The 22,026-nt window shown below is 37.5% G+C and overlaps 1 protein-coding gene across 2 annotated transcripts in view; it reads right to left on the reverse strand.

The window, feature by feature from the left end:
* Nucleotides 1–22,026, reverse strand: part of SPRED1 (sprouty related EVH1 domain containing 1) — a 107,750-nt gene that overhangs the window by 59,376 nt on the left and 26,348 nt on the right. The window contains exons 1-2 of one of the 2 annotated variants that reach the window (XM_030931461.1): nt 2,545–2,633; nt 131–305 (exon numbers count right to left, since the gene is read on the reverse strand). In XM_030931461.1, the coding sequence (XP_030787321.1) occupies nt 131–274 (144 nt within the window). In that variant the 5' untranslated portion in view covers nt 275–305; nt 2,545–2,633. Of the gene's footprint in view, nt 1–130; nt 306–2,544; nt 2,634–22,026 lie in introns of those variants that run through there. The other variant, XM_010358441.2, reaches the window with a different exon arrangement.

Consider the following 22,026-nt stretch of genomic DNA (forward strand, 5'->3'; position numbering starts at 1 on the left):
GCTCCAGAAACAATCATTGATTCATAGATGAAAAAAATCTCACAACAGTATACTGATCATAATTTTAAACAGATAATTCATTTTTGTAGAAGTATCCTAAAATTATAGTATTAGATACATTATTCATTACCATTTTGTCCCTGAGTCGCTCTCCACGGATAAAAAAGTCAGCACAGCCATTCTCTTCCTGATGAGGGACTTTGAAGACAGTGACGCTGCTTAGTCCACTCCCTCCAAGTGGTAACCATCCACCACTTGAGTCATCTCGGGTCATCACCACAGCTCGCACTCGTGCATAACTATTACTAAAATAGATGCAAAGATCAGGAATTAGCTTTTCCATAAACAAAAAACAGTCAAGCCATCAGTCTTGTTTGAGAAACCAAAGACCACATTAGTTAATATGTGGTGACTAAGGTGTTTACTACTTCCATGAAAATCCACAGAAAGTAACCTACTTGAAAAAGGTCAAAAACCACAAACAGACTTTAAAGGTTGTCCTTCATTTTGAAGACTAATCTCGTAATAAAAGACTACAAAACTACTACTTCAATTCATCATTTCAGTAGTTCCAGTACATCTTATTGCCATGGAACAAACTGTGAAGGATCCCAAAGACAACTACTGTCAAACTACACAGGCTACCATAAAACTTGACTATATATGTCCATTTGCTACAATATTATAACCAGGACAAACTGCTGTATTTCAGCACATTCAACTGTACCATGTAGAAGTTCCTAACAGTTCCAGAATATATTATAAATAAAATGCTGAAACAAACATGCTTAGTTTAGATGCTACATTTTTAATTTCTTCTACCAACTGGGAATCTCAATCACACAAATCATATAAAGAAAAGTGTTCTACTTAAATTACTTAACAAGCAAATTGGTTCGTAGAAACTATAAGAAATAAATTTGTTATTAGCTAACGAGTTTATGACATTTTTCTATAGCAGTCCAAAGACAATAAGACACATGTGTAATCAACATGATAATCAAAATACAGACCATTTTCATCACTCCAAAACCCTTATGCCAAACACAGAGATTTTGCCTGTTTGGGACCTTCACATAAATGGAATCAAACAGAATGACCATTTGTACCCTTTTTATCTGACTTCCTTCTCTCATGTTGTTTTGCGTATCAGAAGTTCATTTTTTTAAACTAAGTAGTCCTCTAATTAAATAAATCATAATTTATTATTTCTTATATGGATAGGTATTTGGATTTTTCTAGTTGTTGGCAATTATGAATAAAGCTGTTATAAACATTCTTGTACGTCTTTTTGTAGACATTTTTTCATTTCTCAAATAATTACCTAGGAGTGGAATAGGTCACAGGATAGGTACATGTTTATCTATACAAGACACTATCTTCCAAAGTGGTTGTACTGTTATACATTCCCATCAATAATGTATGCCAGTTTCAGATTCACCATATCCCTGCCAATACTTAGTGTTTTCAGTCTTAACTTTACTCATTATATTGAGTATATAGTGGTATCCCACAGCGTTTTAAATTTATATTTCCATAATGACTCATGATGCTGAACATCTTTTCATGTGCTTTCTGGCCATTTGTTTACCTTGTTTTTACATCTGTGGCCATTTTTTATTACACTATCTTTATTATTACTTTTAGAAGTGTTTTTAAAAATATATTCTGGACATAAGTATTTTTTAGAGAATACTTTTAAAGTTGCACTGGGTTGTGGTGAAGAGTGAGAATTCTGGAGTCAAACTTCCACAAGTTGGATCTTGGCTTAGAAACTTACTATATGTATGACTTTGAGAAAGGTACTAAACCTCTGTGCCTCAATCTTATGTGTGAAATAACAGCACTCACTTACAATAAATGTAAACCATGCCTGACACATAACAAACACTATATGAGTATTACTTTTTGTTATCATTATGACAACAAAGCATTGAAAATTGAAGATACTGCCATCCTGGTAATTCAAAATCAGATAGGATCTGGGAAATAATTGAATTTTCATGATGAACCATAATTATCTATTACTGGGGTCAAAATAACTCTTTATATAGAAACTCTAAAAGGTTTTGGCTTCACAATTTACTCTTTTGTGGAAGCTTTTTATTAGTTATTCAGAGGCTCTGATTCTTATCTGGACCCAATTCTTGCCAATCTTCAACTCAGAGAAATGGTCAGAGAAATGCGGGTGCATAAAGGATGGGTCGATGTAGATATTAAATCCTCCTGAGATGGGCTGGAGCAAACTCCACCACTATAACCACGACATGTATCTTAAAAGGCAGTGGGAGCAGACTACATAATAACCACATTTGTGGGCTAGCCTCCACTCTAAAGCAAATTAAGAGAATCTTATAAGATGTTCCTTCTTTATTAAAAACCTAAACTGTAACTCAATTTCTAATCTCTGATCATATTTGAACAGTAATTTCAAATATATCCTTTCATACACAGCAGGAGAACTAAACTCCTGTCTTGTATGTTTTGTGCTGCTTTAACAGAATACCAGACCGGGTAAATGATAAAGAGAAATTTATTTCTTACAGTTCCAGAGGCTTGGAAGTCCAAGATCAAGGCACCAGTAGGTTCACTGTCTGGAAAGAGGTCAGTCTCCTCTTCCAAGATGGTGCACTCTGGAGGGGAGGAATGCTGTGTCCTTACATGGCAGAAGGTGGACAGGCAAAAAGGGATGGACACCCTCAGTTCTTTTATTAGGATATTAATCCATTCATGAAGGTAGAACTCTCACTTTCATGACGGTAGGTGCTAAACACCTCCCAAAAGGCCGCACCTCCTAACACTGTTGCATTGGAGTTTAAATTTCAACATAAATTTGTGGGGGCAAAAACATTAAATCCACAGCAACTACTAACGTAGAAATCCAGGTGAAAGGTAATATTGAATTGAACTAGGATAACAATGGACATGAAGAGGAATAGAGAGATTTGGGTATATTTTGGAGGTAGAGCCAAGAGAACTTGCTGATAAGATTTTAACTACAAAACAAGTAAAGTGTTGCAAATCATCTAAAATTCTTAGTGGCATCCATGAGCTTCATTTCCTAAAATTTTCAGCTGGTATTTCAATAAAGTCAAAAGCAAAAGATGACCAAACACGAAGACAAATTTTGCCTTAGTTGTACTGAACCATGTAGTTTTGTTTGAAATGACAGTACTATATTACACATGAACCAGAAAAACTCTAAAGCTATACTTTACTGCACTTTGTGGATAAATGTATGGCAGCGATTTCAAATTTACATATTGGCAAAATATTTCTTAACAATCAAATTAAGAGTATAGTTGCAGGAAGTTTTACAAGCCCTAGTAGTTTTAACTGTCTGAAACACAAAGTGTCCTTCACCTAAAGTGACCTGCTTTTTTAGTTTCTTTTCTCCCTTACAGAATGATCTTGCTTTATGATTACCAAACCTATTATATGCCCCACCCAACTACTAGACAAGTAGAAGTCTCAAGGAAGACACAGTCTGGAGATGTGAGATTTTACCATATGTGTTTTGCTTGTTTTATGTGTCCATTATAAGGAAACACCAGGCTTAAAACACTTAAAGTGTTTGATAGTCAAGTTCCTTAGAGAACGAACCTAAAGGCTCTAACCACACATTGGGACATTTCTTGGAACACAGAATATGTGCACGGTTTTAATACTGATTCCCATTCTTCCCATTTCCTGGTCACAACTGAAAGTTCCCAACTCTTCCTTTTCTCTCCACCAAGAAGGCAGAAACTGACCATAATATTGTACTCTAGACTCATACATACTAATGTATCTGTGAAATTTTTTTGTGATTTTTTTTAGCTCATTGGCTAACACATGTATGAGTCTACAATACAATATTATGCAAGTTTTTGTAACATTTTTACAAGTTTATAATACTTATATTAACCAGATGTTCAATTATTAGGCAAAATAATTGTGCATGATGTTCATAAATTAAAATTCTATCTATCCCCATCCCTCTAATTGTTATCAGTTAATATGTTAAACATAATATGTATTCAACTTAATAACAGGAAAACAAAGTTAACAAGCATTGTAGCACAATACTGACTCCTACGAAATTCTCATTGATTTTACATTGGTTTCATTTTCTAAATAGAATCTTGTGTTGCATAATAATGTCTCCATCAACAATGGATCCCATATACAACAGTCCCATAAGATTACAATACTGTATCTTTATTGTACCTTTCTGACATTTAGATACACAAATACTTACCACTGTGCTAAAACTGCCTACAATTTTCATTACAATAACATGCTGTACAGCAAGCCTGTCCAACCTGTGCCCCAGGATGGCTTTGACTGAGGTCCAACACAAATTCATAAATTTCTTAAAACATTATGAAATTTTTGTGTGATTTTTTTTAAAGCTCATCAGCTATTGTGTTAGTGTATTTTCCCATCTAGGTTTGTGTAGGTACACTCTATGATGTTTGTGTGCACAATGATGAAATACCCCAACAATGTATTTCTCAGAGCCTATACCTATTGTAAAACACACGACTATTTTACTTAGCATACTTTTATTCTCTTGAAAGTACAATAATTTTACGATTTACTTGACAGAAGATGCTGTAATTCCACTCAACTGGCACTCAAATAACTAATGTGCAAGGAAATGTTATCTTGATGAATCCAAAATTCAGAGAGCCTATAAATCTGCAGCAAAGCAACTTTGGCCTTTACACCAAAGATTAATTTTGTGAACCTCCTGGAAAGGATTATGAATCTCCAAAATTGTAATCAAATGTGAGGTTTTTTTTTTTTTTGCCACATATGCATTTTCTTCAGGGGAGATAGTATATAGCTTTAATCACAATAGCATCTATGATCACCCTGGCCCACCAATTTAGGAACCATTGCTACACACACAAAATAGCTAGCAGTACAGCTCTGGCTCTTGCTCAGACCAGTTTCCTAAATTTGGATACATTTATAAAATAGCCGGCTGGCCATCTATATTGTTTTGGTTGACTATTCTTTTTTTTTTTTTTTTTTTTTTGAGACGGAGTCTCGCTCTGTCGCCCAGGCTGAAGTGCAGTGGCCGGATCTCAGCTCACTGCAAGCTCCGCCTGCCGGGTTTACGCCATTCTCCTGCCTCAGCCTCCCGAGTAGCTGGGACTACAGGCGCCCGCCTCGTCGCCCGGCTAGTTTTTTGTATTTTTAAGTAGAGACAGGGTTTCACCGTATTAGCCAGGATGGTCTCGATCTCCTGACCTCGTGATCCGCCCGTCTCGGCCTCCCAAAGTGCTGGGATTACAGGCTTGAGCCACCGCGCCCAGCCTGGTTGACTATTCTTAAGCTTAACATTTCTAAAATAAATTGTTTGTCTTTCTCTTCTCTCTATACCTTTCTTTTCTATTATAATACATACCCAAGCAATACCCTGATATTAGCCCAGTGAGACCTATTTGTATTTCTGACCTCCAGGCTAAAATATAATAAATTTCTGTTGTTTTAAGTCACTAAGTTTATGGTAATTTGCCTACAGCAGCAACAGGAAACTAATATAAAGGAGGGAACACCTTCTTGAAGATATAGTAATATATATACAGGAAAAAAAGATAACTTTTTCCATTTTTAATTACAATAGTATTAAAACAAAATCCTGACCTCCGCTCCACCAACCACCAAATTGAGAAGGTTCTTAGGATGCCTTAAGATTTGTACAGTATAACAGGAACTTATTTATCCATTGAGGGATGTTTATAGTGACAAAACACCCTTTGCTCTCTATATACTTTAAGTAAATATTAACCATCCAAATATTAAACATTTACTACAGAGATAGGTAGAAGAGAAAAGGAAAGCATTTAACAAAAGTAGGTTAGGATGATATAGTACTTCACAGGTTAAGTATTTGCTTTCTAAACTATGTAGAATGCAGATATTCAGAAGATAACCACATTACTACTCAGTAATCTATTCACTTAACCCATGAGATTCATATACTACATAAACTAAATTGAAAAGTTACGATCCTCTCCCTGTAGACGCTCATGATCTAGTGGGCAAAAATATATTGCCACATAATGGGAATACTGGAGATTACTAGTATTCATATTTGATGTAGGTTTTTAATAGCGGTATATAAGGTAGATAAAAAGCTAAGGACACTCAATAGAGACAGCATGACACAAGTATATCATATTTAAGAACCAATATAAAGTTCAAAAGATGATGGTAGACATAAGCGATAGAAAGAAATAAAAGAGTAGTTGACTTACTATATCAAGCCATGCATACTATGCTCAAGGTTAGTACTCTATCAAGATAAAGAGACCACAGGATGACAATAAGCAAGAAAGTAGAATGTTCTGATTTGTATTTTAAAAGCTCTAAGAGCAGCAGGAGAACATTACTGCATTAACCCTAATGAAAGAGGTATTTCTTCATCTTACAGAGAAAGGCTGGGTTTGATTAGAAAAATGAAGATGTGAATTATCCCTTTAGCACTGGCAACTCCAAAAACTGGAGCAAATATTAAACATGGCACTCCGTTTAATAAGAAGTCAGATCTAGGTTCCAAAGGCAGTGTCACCTCTGAAAAGTTGTAATCTTGGAGCCAGGTGCGGTGGCTCATGCCTGTAATCCCAGCACTTTGGGAGGCCAAGGTGGGTGGATCATGAGGTCAAGAGATCGAGACCATCCTAGCAAAGATGGTGAAACCTCATCTCTACTAAAGATACAAAAATTAGCTGGGCGTAGTAGCGTGCGCCTATAGTCCCACCTACTCAGGAGGCTGAGGCAGGAAAATTGCTTGAGCCTGGGAGGCAGAGGTTGCAGTGAGACGAGATCACGCCACTGTACTTCAGCCTGGTGAGAAAGCGAGACTCTGTCTCAAAAAAAAAAAAAAAAAAAAGTTGTAATCTTGGGCAAATTACTTAAGCTCTCTGTATCCCTCTTCCTGGTCTATAAAATGGAGATAATAATATTTATCACAGTGTTATAAGAAATAAATGAGGTTATGCATGTACATTTCTTAGCATTTTGCCTGGCTCATTGTTAGGTGCCCAATAAATGTTATTACAATGACTTAATATATTAAATTAACTTTATGTTACTACATCCGCACTACCAAATTGTCTAAATTTGTCTCATTATTTATGATGATCTTGTATAAAAAACCGAGGTGACAGTCTCCTCTCAGAACTTTTAACTTTAAGAATTATTAATTACAGTTAAGTATGTGATATGGATTGGCTGTGTCCCCATCCAAATCAGAAGTTGAATTGTATCTCTCAGAATTCCCATGTGTTGTGGGAGGGATCCAAGGGGTCTTAATTGAATCATAGGGGCCAGTCTTTCCTGTGCTATTCTAGTGGGAATGAATAAGTCTCAAGCGATCTGATGGGTTTATCACGGACTTCTGCTTTTGCTTCTTCATTTTGCTCTTGCTGCCATCACATAATGAAGTGCCTTTCGCCTCCTACCATGATTCTGAGGCCTCCGCAGCCACGTGAAACTGTTAAGTCCAATTAAACCTTTTTCTTCCCAGTCTCAAGTATGTATTTATCAGCAGCGTGAAAACGGACTAATACAGTAAATTGGTACCAGTAGAGTGGGGTATTGCTGAAAAGATACCCAGAAATGTGAGAGTGACTTTGGAACTGGGTACCAGGCAGAGTTTGGAACAGTTTGGAGGGCTCAGAAGAAGACAGGAAAATGTGGGGGAATGGCTTTGACAAAAATGCTAATAGTGATACGAACAATAAGGTCCAAGCTGAGGTGGTCTCAGATGGAGATAAGGAACTTGTTGGGAACTGGAGCAAAGCTGAGTCTTGTTATGTTTGAGCAAAGACACTGGTGGCATTTTGCCTCTGCCCTAGAGATTTGTGGAACTCTGAGCTTGAAAGAGATGATTAGGGTATCTGGCGGAAGAAATTTCTAAGCAGCAAAGCATTCAAAAGGTGACTTGGGTGCCATTTTATGCTGTTTTCAAAGGGAAACAGCCTAAAAGTTCATAAAATTTGCAGTCTGGCAATGCAGCAGAAAAAAAAAACCTATTTTGTGAGAAGAAATTCAAGCCGGCTGCAGAAATTTGCATAAGTAGCAAGGAGTCTAATGTTAATCCCCAAGACCATGGAGAAAACATCTCCAGGCCATGTCAAAAACCTTCATGGCAGCCCCTCCCATCACAGGCCCGCAGGCCCAGGAGGAAAAACTGGTCTCACAGGATGAGCTGAGCCCACTGTCCCTGTGCTGTGTGTAGCCTCAGAACTTGGTGCCCTGTATACCAGCCGCTTCAGCCATGGCTGATAGGGGCCAACACAGAGCTCGAGCTGTTGCTTCCGAGGGTGGAAGTCCCAAGCCTTGGCAGCTTCTACATGGTGTTGAGCCTGTGGGTGCACAGAAGTCAAGAACTGAGGTTTGGGAAACTCTGCCTAGATTTCAGAAGATATATGGAAACACCTGGATCCCCAGGCAAAAGTGCTTCGGGGGCAGGGCCCTCATGGAGAACCTCTGCTAGGGCAGTGTGAAAGGGAAATGTGGGGTCAGAGCCCCCACACAGAGTCCCCACTGGGGCACTGCCTAGTGGAGCTTTGAAAGAGGGCCACCACTCACCAGACCACAGAATGGTAGATCCACGGACAGCTTCCACTGTGCATCTGGAAAAGCCACAGACACTCAACACCAGCCTGTGAAAGAAGCCAGGAGGGAGGCTGTACCCTGCAAAACCACAGAGGTGGAGATGCCCAAGACCATGGGAACCTACCTCTTGCATCCGCATGACCTGGATGTGAGACATGGGTCAAACCAGATCATTTTGGAGCTTTAAAATTTGACTGCCCTGCTGGATTTCAGACTTGCATGGGCCCTGTATCCCCTTTGTTTTGGACAATTTATCCCATTTGGAATGGCTGTATTTACCCAATACCCGTACCTCCATTGTATCTAAGAAGTAATTAGCTTGCTTTTTTTTTTTTTTTTTTTTTTTTTTGAGACGGAGTCTTGCTCTGTCGCCCAGGCTAGAGTGCAGTGGCTGGATCTCAGCTCACTGCAAGCTCCGCCTCCCGGGTTTACGCCATTCTCCTGCCTCAGCCTCCGGAGTAGCTGGGACTACAGGCGCCCGCCACCTCGCCCGGCTAGTTTTTTGTATTTTTAGTAGAGACGGGGTTTCACCATGTTAGCCAGGATGGTCTCGATCTCCTGACCTTGTGATCCGCCCGTCTCGGCCTCCCAAAGTGCTGGGATTACAGGCTTGAGCCACCGCGCCCGGCCGCTTTTGATTTTATAGGCTCACAAGCAGAAGGGACTTGCCTTGTCTCGAATGAGACTTTGGACTCTGGACTTTTGCGTTAATGGTGAAATGCATTAAGACTTTGGGGGACTGTTGGGAAGGCATGATTGGTTTTGAAAAGTGACGACATGAGAACTGCAGGGGCCAAGAGCAGAATGATATGAGTTGTCTGTGTCCCCACCCAAATCTCAACTTAAATTGTATCTCTCATATTCCCACATGTTGTGGGAGGGACCCAGGGCAAGGTAATGGAATCATTAGGGCTGGTCTTTCTCATATTATTCTTGTGATAGGGAATACGTCTCAGGAGATCTGATGGGTTTATCAGGGGCTTCCGCTTTTGCTTCTTCCTCATTTTTCTTTTGCTGCCACCATGTAAGAAGTGCCTTTCACTTCCCGCCATGACTCTGAGGCCTCCCCAGCCATGTGGAACTGTAAGTCCAATTAAACCTCTTTTTGTTCCCAGTCTTGGGTATGTCTTTATCAGCAGCGTGAAAACAAACTAATACAGTATCAAATGTCAGTCATCTAAGTCTTCCACAAACTGTTCATGTAATGCAGACATCTGGGAATTCTTCCAGAAGAAGAAATAAAACTAAAATATGAGGGATGAATAGGGGTTTTCACAAACTACACCTTTAGAATCAATCATTTTAGGTTCTGCTAGACAGTATCATCAACCTATGGAAACAGCGCAAACAGTAGCTACTTTGAATGTCCCCTGCCTTCTGGTCCTACTAGTGTCCATTCCCCACGACTCCTTAATTACTAGCATTGATACTATAATTTCATTCTGAAATTCTCTTGGTCTATGGCAGAAGAAGTGCAGTATAAAAAGTATTCATTCTCAACAAAAGACCAAAACACAGAAGACAGGAAGTCAACATTAATATTAGAGTTCATGAGGAGATAAAAGCATTAGAGTAAAATATGAAAAATTTTAAAATAATCCTATAGTAGGGAAAGCCTAAGATCCAGAGGCCATTAAAATATAAAAGGATAAATTCAACTATATTAAACATATTCATGCATGGTAAAAACACCATAAACAATAAAGACAAAAATAACAAATTGGGAAAAAAATATATAACACACATGTATTAGCTTTTTATTGCTGTCCTAACAACTACCACAAACTTAGTGGCTTACAACAACACAAATTTTTACACTTCTGTGAGTTGGAAGTCCAAAGAGTTTCACACTGGGCTAAAATCAAGGCATTGGCAGTACTGCATTCCTTTCAAGAAGCTCTAAAAGAGAAACAGTTTCCCTTGTCTTTTCCAGTTCCTAGAGACCATCCACATTCCTTGGCTCATAGCTCCCTCCTTCTATCCTCAAAGTCATGAATATTGCTTCTCTCTGAACCTTATTCTGTAGTTGTATCTTCTCTGACCACGGTCCTATACAGTCAGGAAAGGTTATCCACTGAAGTGCTCATGTGATTAGCCTAGGTTCATCCAGATAATCTAGGATAATCTCCCCATATCAAAGCTCACAACCTTAATCACAGTTGCAAAATCCTAACATATTCACAGGTTCTAGAGATTAGGGCAAGGACATCTTTGGGGAGGGGCAGGACATATTCTGTCTACCACAAATGGCATATAAAAGGAAAAAAAAAAAAGATACTTCCTTAAAAGTAACTCCAAAAATCAGTAAGAAAAGATAAACAACACAAAGGAAAAACAGGCCAAGTTCATTAATAAAATCCACAGAAGAAAAATATAAATGCCACGAAATACAGAAAAGGTAATTTTATTCAGAATAAGAGGAATGCAAATTAAAGAGATGACCTTTTTTTTCATTTCAAAGCATTGATTGCACTTTTTCTTAAACATGGAACACAAAGTTTGTAAAACTCCAACAAATTCATTTAATAATGACCACACCAATAATCAGGAATCACGGCAAAACTTCTTTCAGCGAAAAATTCCATTGATTTAGAGGTAACTAAAAACACAGATTCCCAAGGTCTACTCCCTCATTCCTAAGGGTTAAGGCACAGGAAACCTGTAGTTTAAGTTTCTGAGGAAGTTATGATGTTGTATTTGGAATACTGGTAAACTAGAAAACTAATCATCATTTTGAATAAACTAACTGAAAATCTGTTGTGCAAAATTCTATCCAGAATAATTTATCTCATATCACTGCAGGTTATGTAGCCTAACCCAAAAGTTACTCTAGTTTTGGGCTTTGGATAATCCTAAATATTGAGTTCCAAAGAAAAACACTAAAAAAAGACAATATTCAAAGCAAAAAAATACTGAGTTAGCATAGCCTGGCAATCTAAAATCTTATAGTAGCTATAACTTAGAAGCCTATACCTCTCTGACCACCTATCCTATTGCTTACTCACTATATTGCAACAATAGTATTTCTGTACTCCTTAAGTGTAATACTTCTCTTCTACCATGGGGCCTCTAGACGCTGTTTCCTTTACTTGGGTATTCCTGAGATATTCTATTGGCTGCTCCTTTCTAAACTATCAGCTAATAAGAATCCTCCTCGGAGTAGCACCAGCATCCATCCACCTTCTCTCCACTATTTCTTTTTCTGGTTTTATTTTCCTCATAATGCCTATGACTATCTGAAATTATTTTTATTTATTTATTTATTTAATTTACTGTCTGTCCTCCATTAATAGGATTTACGCTCCAGATGAGTAGGAACCTTGTTTTCCTTGCTCACTATTGTATCTAATAAGAGTGTTATCTGGGCCACAATAGATGCTGAATATATCAAACACTGTTGAATAAATGAATAGAAAAGCATATAAACTCCCAACCTTCCTCTCCATTTATTAACCTGTCATATTCATGAATCTCTATGAAGACAATAAAATATGTCATGAAATTTTAGTTGTAAACAAGCCTGAAGTAGAACATTTTCAGTACTTTCCTCTACCTTCCTCCTCTGAGCTCCCTTCCTCCACCAATACTCATTTACCTCTTACCCTTGTGATCAGGTAATTTTGACTTACGGTAGGTAAACATGACTCCAGAAGCAACTCTTAAAGACAGAGAAGTGTAAAACAGGTATATTGTTACAATCCAAGCAAAAACCATAAGATACAGAACTTGTCTCAGTTGTGTATCATTCAGAGAAGACCACCTCGTATCTCAGAGTGACTCATGATTCAAATCTTTCCAGGAACCAGGTGTACTCTGGATCCTAAGAGATCAGAAGGATAAGCACAGAGGAAATTAGAAAAACAAGAAAAAATAAAGGAAGGAGAAGAAAGGCTCTCCTGATAGAAGGCTACGGTTGTTCCTTGGTATCTGTGTGAAATTGGTTTCAGGACCTCCCTTGAATATCAAAATCCTCGACGCTGAAGTCCCTCATATAAAATGGCAAAATACTTGCATTCAGCCTATGCACATCCTCCTGTATACTTTAAATCATCTGTAAACAGTGGTACGGTGTATTATTTAGGGAATATAAGATTTTAAAGTATGTACATGTTCAGTAAAGATGCAATTTTTTTCAAATATTTTCAATCTGCAGCTGGTTCAATTCACAGATGTGAAGCATACACATGTATACAAAGGCCGCAAGACAAGAAAGACCATTAGAGAAAACGATATTCTACAAGATTCAGATAGACATTTTTTTTTTTAAGTGGGGAGGCAGCAGTAATGCGATATATGGACCAGCTCATACAGGGCCATATTAGAGATTTTGTTCTTTATCTTAAGAAAAAACATATTTTGAGCAAAGAAACAATGAAAGAGATGTATATCTAAAGAAAAATCAGTTTTGCAGATTGAAAAGATAGTGGGGGAAAGGGAGTCAGCAGTGGATGAAGGTGGCGTGTTAGAAATCCAAGTGAGAAATACAGACTAGAATAATGAGATAACTAGACAAATAAATGAGAAAACTGAATAGACTGAAGATGTCTTTTGGAGGTAAAACTGTGCTACCCAGTGTGCTTCTAAAACTCTGACCTCTGTTGCATTTTTCTGTTTTTTCAATTGTTTCTAATCTCTAGAATAAAGGCCTTATTACACATTTTAAATAATTAAGGAGGTAATGCAATTCAACTTAACATGGTAACAGCTGCATTATTACATAAGACATGTGTGATGGGAAACATACAAAAAGATTCTATACCTTCCCTCAAGAAGTTCACCATCTAAATAGGATTGTAGATATAATACCAGTAGCAATATAATAATGTGTAGTATGAATAAAAATACATAAAAACAGAAAAGAGGAGCGAAATTTCAAACATAAATTTGATAAAGTGGGACAACATTATTTTTACAAAGTTTGCACTCCTTGATTCAAATACTGGAAAGGGAACTAAACTGGCAATCAAAAGACACTGCTTCAGAAAAACTTTACTTACTCGGATGATGGTTTAAAAGAACTGAAAATTTCAACATTTATTCTTAAAACCATTCATGGTAAAGAAGTACGAGATACTTCATCAACACTGTAAAGGCTCAATTAATAATACGTAATTTACAGCAGTAATAAAAATTTATTTCAATAATTGGTACCATGCCTAAAAATGAAATACCTGTGGCATTCTGTTAAAGTCAGAAACAGGACATTACCACAGACTGAAAAAAAATTAAAGGCATAAGTAATGATTAGAGGAGATGGTGAAAAAAGATAAATCTTCATTTAAAAATTATTCTTGTTTGCAGATTATGTGACTGCTTACTTAGAAGGTACAAGCAGACTTCCCATTAGAAAAATAAGAGAATGCAATATGGTGGTTAGATAGAGGAAAGTTTAAAAGCTATTTACCAATGATTTAGAAATTGCCACACATACAAAAAGCCAATTCACAATAAAAATAATATAAAAGTGATAGGATAATGATGTACAGAGCTAATCTGAAGCAATCTGCAAAACTTTTCTTTCTTTTTGAGGCTGGAGTGCGGCTGGCATGATCACAGCTCACTATAGCCTCAAACTCCTGGGCTCAAGTGATTCTCCCATCTCAGTTTCTCAGCTTAGTAGGTGTGACTACAGGCACTTGCCACCATACCTGGCTAAATTTTTTCATTTTTTGTAGAGACAGGGTCTCACTATGTTTCCCTGACTAGGCTAGAAATCCTGGCCTCAAGCAAACCTCCTTCCTTGGCCTCCCAAAGTGCTGGGTTTATAGGCTTGAGCCTCCACATCCGCCTAATCTACAAAACATTAATAAGGGTATAAAGGGCACGAATGAGTTAGAAGATATTGTATGTTTTCTGGAAGCAAAGCTTAGTATTTCAAGGATAACAATTCTAACATCTCTGCTCATTTATTGGAAATTGAGTTTCAAATACTGATGAACTACTCTGGGGAAAAAATAACTTGAAAAACATGAGCCTTAAGTATACATTAAAGCCAAGAACATTTGAGTGGTCCTTTTAACATGAATCAGGTCATGTGAGTCTTGCTCAAAAACCTCCATGAGCCACATATTTCATGCATGGAAAGAGTCCAAACTCTAAAGACCCTACAAAAATTGGTTATTGTAATCTTTGTGACTTCATCTCCAGCCATTCTCCCTCCCATTCCCTGTTCCAGCTACACTGTTCTTTCTCCTTCTCAAACATGCCAAGCCTATGCCTGCTTCAGGACATTTACTCTTACTGTGCTCACCACCTAAACCCCTTCCCAGATATTCTGTATGCCAGATTCCCTTACAAGAGACTCTCTGCTTTACTCAAATGTCACTTTCTCAATGGGGTGCTCCTACTGCCACCATCTCCACTCCATTTGCCATCCATACCGTGTAGCCTATGCTACCACAGCACTAAAATTTAATTACTATAATTTCATTGTTATCTTCTGTGATCTCTCTCACACCTACTTAAAAACTCAAAGATCTTTGTTTTGTTCTTGAATACAACCTTAAACTAGAAGAGTGCTTGGCACAAAATACGCACTGAAAATATCTGCTGAATAAATAAACATTTTAATTTGGAGGTGGTGCTTTTTCTAGTAGTTATCCGAGTGTAATGTAAAAATATATTACTTGAATGGAGGGAGAGGGAGAAGGAGGGGGCAGTCAGGCAACAGGAGCAGCTGGGAGCAAAAAAAAATATTAAAAAAAAAAAGATCTAGTATTTAAAATGGTGTGGTACAGGTGAAACAGAGGAAGGCTTCCCAATGTGTGGCTCATAAAACACATGCATCTTAATAACCAAATGTGTTTATTATAAAACTGATTCCTAGATCCCACCAAAACTTCTGAATCAAAATTTCTGGAGGCAAGGCCCACAAACAGGCTTTTTTAAAAAAAATCCCAGATTAAGTAACCCCTTATGCACAATACAGTTTAAAAACCACAGGAGTGGAGCTCAGAAAGCATCCAAATGCATACAAACATTTAGTAGGTAATAACAAGGAACATCAAATCTGTAGAAAACAGGTTTACTCAAGGAATAAGGGAAGTAAAAGTCTATCCATCTGAAAAAAAAATTAAAACTTGAATCTCTGCATTACACTAAAACTAAGACTATGTAATCATTAAAAGAAATATTTTTATAGTTGTGTGGTGAGTAATACCATTTAAAACTTCCACTGAAGTCAGAAATTATAAGACAAGAGTGCTATATTCAACTGCATAAAAATGTAAAATCTCTGTATTGTTAAAAACACCAAGATATTAGAAGACAAATGACAAAGTAGGAAAAAACACGTTATCATATATGGCAAAGATTAGTATCATAATATAAAAGAAAATCTTATAGAGCAATTTGGCAAATTAAAAATATATATACCTTTAGACCCAGAAATGTAACATCTAAGTATTTATTCTAAGGAAACAGAGACATGTACTCAAGGGCGTACGAACAAAACTGTATATCATAACATTGTTTATTATAGTAAATAAAAACCCTTGAAACTGCCTAATGACCCACCACTAAGAAATTGACTAAAAGTAAATTTTTAGCCACTATTATAATGTGAATTTTCACAGGCTGACACAGTAAATAAAAAGACTTCCAAACAGTATAAAACAATATAACTTCAGTTTTGTAGAAATAAAAACATTTTAAAATGTATCAAATATGCCTTAAAAGATAATCTGGAAAAATTTACAACATAATGTCATAATGGCTATCCCTTGGCAGCAGAAGTAGAGATAATCTTTGTTTTCTTCTTTTATAATCACATGGACAAAGAAAACTATCTAAAGTAAAACAAAGTGATCTGAGCTCTAATAATAAACATTCAATAGTACATATCTAGTTTTTACCACTAGTTTTTACTATCAAGTGAGGCAGCTAGACCATAGTAAGGCAGCTCTATCTACCTAATCTATTTGGAATATTTGGTTAAAGACACTATCTTTAATTCTGACAAGAACCCTGGAGAGGGGTATTATCTCCAAATTACAGATGGGGAAATGAAGCTTCAAGAGGGTAAGTGATTTGCACAGGATCACATCACTGAGTAAGGATTTAAATCCCTGCTGTTCTAGTCCTGCTGTGACTGGAAAGGAAAACAGTCACTCACATCATACTCTTAGCTTCGCTTATATAAAAGTAAGAACATTTGGAGTAAATATTCTCCATCAATCATATATTTCATTTTCTACAATTTTATATGTCTACATGTAAGCTCATAGCACCTACTGAAAAAAGTAGATTCCATCATCATGCCCCTGACACGTACAAGGAAACAAATCACAAAATCTATAACCTATTTCACAAATAAACATGCTGACCTTATCTACATATCCTTTCACATTATTCCCTATACCTCTCAAGATATGGTCTGGCTCTGTGTCCCCACCCAAATCTCATCTTGAATTGTAATCCCCACACGTCAAGGGAGGAACCAGGTGGGAGGTGACTGGATGATGGGGGTGGTTTCCCCCATGCTGTTCTTGTGATAGTGAGTTCTCACTAGATCCAATGGTTATACATGTGTTTGACAGTTCCCTCTTAACATGCTCTCGTCTCCCTCCTGCCGCCTTGCGAAGAAGGTGCCTGCTTCCCCTTTGCCTTCTGTCATAACTGTAAGTTTACTGTGGCCTCCTAGCCATGCTTCCTGTTAAGCCTCTGGAACTGAGTCAGCTAAATCCCTTTCCTTTATAATTACCCAGTCTCAAGTAGTATTCTTTATAGCAGTGTGAGAACAGACTAATATACCTCATTACACCCCAAAATGTTCAGCAATCCAGTATCTAATGGAAATACACTAGAACTTACAAGAAGCTTTTTAACTATAAGCAATACTAGATTCAAATCAGTGTCATAGTCCCCAAAGCAGCAAGAAAACAGTGGTTTAAAACAACGTATGACAGCGAGGGACTTACAAACCTACAAACCAGTGTCCTTAAAGAAAAAATAGAAAATGAAGAAATAAAAACAGCTATCATCAGACAAATTTTAAATTACAAACTATTCATCTGCAAAGTCAAACTGAATAAAAACAGCAAAGATGTACAGGAGATATTTCCCATTGCTATTAGGAAATGGGAACAGATAAGAATTTTCAGGTGTTTCCAAGATCCCCAAACTCAAACCACCCTACCACTGCTTATCCATCGACATCAGTGGCTTTTACATCAGACATAGCTGTAGTAAATCAAACCTACCATCCATGGCTTCTTGAGTAGAATAAGGAATGGAACAAGAATTTTTTTTTTTGAGACAGGGTCTTGCTCTGTTGCCCAGGCTGGAGTGCAGTGGTACAATCTCTGCTCAATGCAACCTCTACCTCCCCGCTCAAGCAATTCTCATGCCTCAGCCTCCCAAGTAGCAGGAATTCCAGGTGCCCGCCACCACGTCAGGCTATTTTTTTTTTTTTTTTTAATAGAGATGGGGTGTCAGCATGTTGGCCAGGCTGGTCTCCAACTCCTGACCTCAAGTGATCCACCAGCCTCAGCCTCCCAAAGTGCTGGGATTACAGGCATGAGCCACCGAGCCCGGCCAGAATAATAAATGTTAATTTAATGAATGTAAACCAACATTCATTCCCAAAAGATGTATTTATGGAACATGCATGGAGTATTATGGACCATGTATGAACTCAGTCATGCTGGTGTCCATTGGACTATGACAACTTCAGAAAGCATCAAATTAATCCCTTAAGTAAAGCTTTTTCATTCCATAGATAACCACAAGAACATATTTTCTTTAGCAATAAAATCAGCTTTATTGCCCTGTAAGAGCTCATACTGAACTAGGTATCGACTTTACATCTAGAAGTTTCAGGAACTTCTGTAAGTGAACATGAACTGAGTAAATTCCAAAAGATTAATTGGGGTCGAAAATTTCTTCTTCATCCATAAATCCCAAACTGTACATGTCTCTAAAGCTATGCATTTTATGTATTTTTATACAAAAATGTACATTTCTCACAGGGTGGAAATGTAAGAAACAGAGCAGTGTATGACATGTATAAAAATCAAAAGGCCAGGCACGGTAGCTTATGCCTATAATCCTAACACCGTGGGAGGCTGAGGAGAATCACCTGCAGCCAGCAGTTCGAGACCAGCCTGAGCAGCATAGCAAGACCCTGTCTCTACCAAAAAAAAAAAATAGCTGGGCATGGTGGCACACACCTATAGTCCTAGCTACTGGAAAGTCTGAGTGGGGAGAATCACTTGAGACCAGAAGTTTGAGCTATGATCACACTACTGCACTCCAAGCTGGGTTAAGAGAGAACCCCATCTCAAAAAATCAAAAAAACAGAACTTAGGCAGTTGTAAGGAACCTAAAAGATCTAGACTAATCTGACACACTACACAATACTCCTTTTACAAAGATGCACAGATGGTCAATTCTTTCACTCTCCATTTGAAAATAACTATAGGAAGCTCCCAATTTCACAAGACAGTCCATTCCATTATCAAAAAAATCGTATCATCAGGAAGTTCTCTTTTGCGTAGAAACAAAACTTACTCCCCCATCTTTTTTTACTTTCCGGGACAAAATCGTCTAAGTTTACTCTTAATATTATATGAGGTTTTCAATTATTTAAAGATAACTAATATTTCAATGATCAACTCTTCTCCAAGTTCAACCTGACCAGTTCCTACATCTTGTCCTCATTTAATGTAGTTTCTAAATATATCATCACACTGGTGGGTTATGAATTTATCACAATGGTTATATATGTACTAGAAAAGAATAAATAATAACCTTTGAGATACGGATGTTTAGGTGATGAGCTAGGCTCACTCACCAGCAAAGCGATTCACTGTTTTCTCTTTTAAGGTATCATCTATTTTACAATTACATATTCTGAATGAAGGTCTATAGAGTTCACAACATAAGCAGTTATTTTTAAGTTATAAGAGATGTTAAATTTCTACTCATTCATTCTAAATTGTGGTTTGGCAAACAATTGCTTTTGATTATCAAAGGAAACGTAGTTTGCTGATCCACATATCCGCTTACTGTCTTTATTAGTACAATGTCTAATCAAATGTCCTAAGTAGCCCCAAGCTAAAAATCACATTTTTAAATCTCTTATCTTTAGGTAAGAAAGATTTAATGGTCTAACTCACTTATAACTGTCTCCACGAAAAACAATGGATTTTTAAAAATCTAACACAAAGATGACATCCATGTTAATTTTGGATAAGGATATAGATATGGTTATCTTTTTTGTACCTTTCTGTATTTTTTAAATGTGTAAGAGTAAACAAGCAATTCATCTATAAGCTAAATAATCAATCTATTGCCAATACCCTTCCGGCTATCATGAGAATCTGAATAGTGCTTTTGGAGATTTTCATTAAGTTGCTAGAGGGATTAATGAAGAGATTCTGACAAAAAACATTATTATACTATTGTGTTCCTTTAAGGAGGCAAATGAGGTATTTCTCTACAAACTTATATGATCTACACTTTAAGAACCAGTGTTGATTACTAACATCAATGATCCCTAAAAATAAACAAAAAGATGACTTCCCAAACAAATTACTTCCCTTTAAAGACACTGGGGTTATCAGCGGCAAATTATAGAAAAAATTGACCAAGGCAACATTCAGTGGAAGCAACACTGAACTTACAGTCATGAAGACCAAGCTTCTATTGAGACTGACACATACAACTGTAATAGTTCAAGCAAGCTCTTTTATCATTCCAAGATGTAGCACCCTCATCTATAAAAGGAAGAAAAGATGCTAATCAAAACCCTCTCCCAATCCAAACTTCTTTGATTCCATGAAACACTGAAGACTCCTACAATTATCTGAGATAGACCCCCACAAATGTTTGTCATGTATTACCTAGTTCTTATTCTTTATTAGGAACTTTAATGTCTCCTTGCAATGAATTACTACTACTATTACCACTAATATTAACAGGCACTCAACACTTCAGTATCTGCTATGTGCAGATATGGTTCAATGCTTTCAAGGATTATATTTAATCCTGATGATTATCCTCATTTTACAGATGAGGAAACTATGGCTTACAGGAGTCCAGAACCACATAACCGGTAGGTAAGAAAGCTGAACCTTGATCTGGGCAGAAACAACTCAAAAGCACCATGGAAGTTTACTTCAGAGGTGGTGATTAGAATAGGAAAGCGCTGTTTGGCACAAAACAGCATACACGCATCCTCTTTTGATTGAGATGCTAATTTGCAACCTGATAAGATTAAGAAAACAAGAAATAATATTCTGCATCTACTCTTAAGACTAAATTTTAGTAAACAATCTAAATTGCAGAGCTATAGCTTACATAAATCATGGCCTTGGACTCATACTGGTAATTGCTCTACAGAAAAAATTCAACCGTATTTAAAGTACAACAATAAGAAAATGTGGTAGAATTCTTCTTGGTCACCGACTAACATTCAAATATGGTAAGATCATATCGTGGGTATACCACGGTTGTAGTATTCGTGGGTAGCACATCCATAGATTCAACCAACCTTGGATGCAACCAACCTTGGAGCAAAAATGTAGTCAGGAGGCTGAGCATGGAGGCTCATGCCTGTAATCCCAACACTTTGGAAGGCCGAGGCAGGCAGGTCATGAGGTCAGGAGTTCAAGATCAGCCTGACCAACATGGTGAAACCCTGTCTCTACTAAAAATACAAAAATTAGCCGGGCATGGTGGTGTGCACCTGTAATCCCAGCTACTCAGGAGGCTGAGGCAGGAGAATCGCTTGAACCCACAAGGCAGAGGCTGCAGTGATCTAAGATTTTGCCACTGCACTCCAGCCTAGGCAACAGAATGAGACTCTGTCTCAAAAAAAAAAAAAATGTAGTTAGGCTACAATGGTTGTGTTTGTCATGTACAGACTTTTTTTTCCTTGTCATTCTTCCTTTAGAAATGCAGTATAACTATTTACACAGCATTTGCATTGATTAGGTATCATAAAAACCCAGAGATGATTTAAAGTACACAGGAGGATATCGGTAGATTATACACAAATACTACATCATTTTATATAAGGGACTTGAGCATCCACAGATTCTAGTATTTGGTCAGGGGTCCTAAAACCAATCCCCCGCAAATAACAGTAAGTATTAATCTGTAACGTACACAGAAAGTTTACAAAAAGGAGGGATAATTTCCTTCTTTTTTGGAGGGGGAGACAGGGTCTCTCTGTGTCATCCAGGCTGGAGTGCAGTGGCACAACCACGGCTCAGTGCAACCTCTGGCTCCTGGGATCAAGTGATCCTCCCACTTATGGTTCCAGAGTAGCTGAGACTACAGGCTTGCACCACCACACCAGGCTAATTTTTTAAATCTTCGGTAGAGACAAGGTTTCATCTTATTTCCCAGGCTTGTCTCAAACTCCTGGGCTCAAGTGATCTGTCCACTTGGACCTCCCAAAGTGCT

Source organism: Rhinopithecus roxellana, chromosome 5 (genome assembly GCF_007565055.1).
Source record: "Rhinopithecus roxellana isolate Shanxi Qingling chromosome 5, ASM756505v1, whole genome shotgun sequence".
Taxonomy (NCBI): Eukaryota; Metazoa; Chordata; class Mammalia; order Primates; family Cercopithecidae; genus Rhinopithecus; species Rhinopithecus roxellana.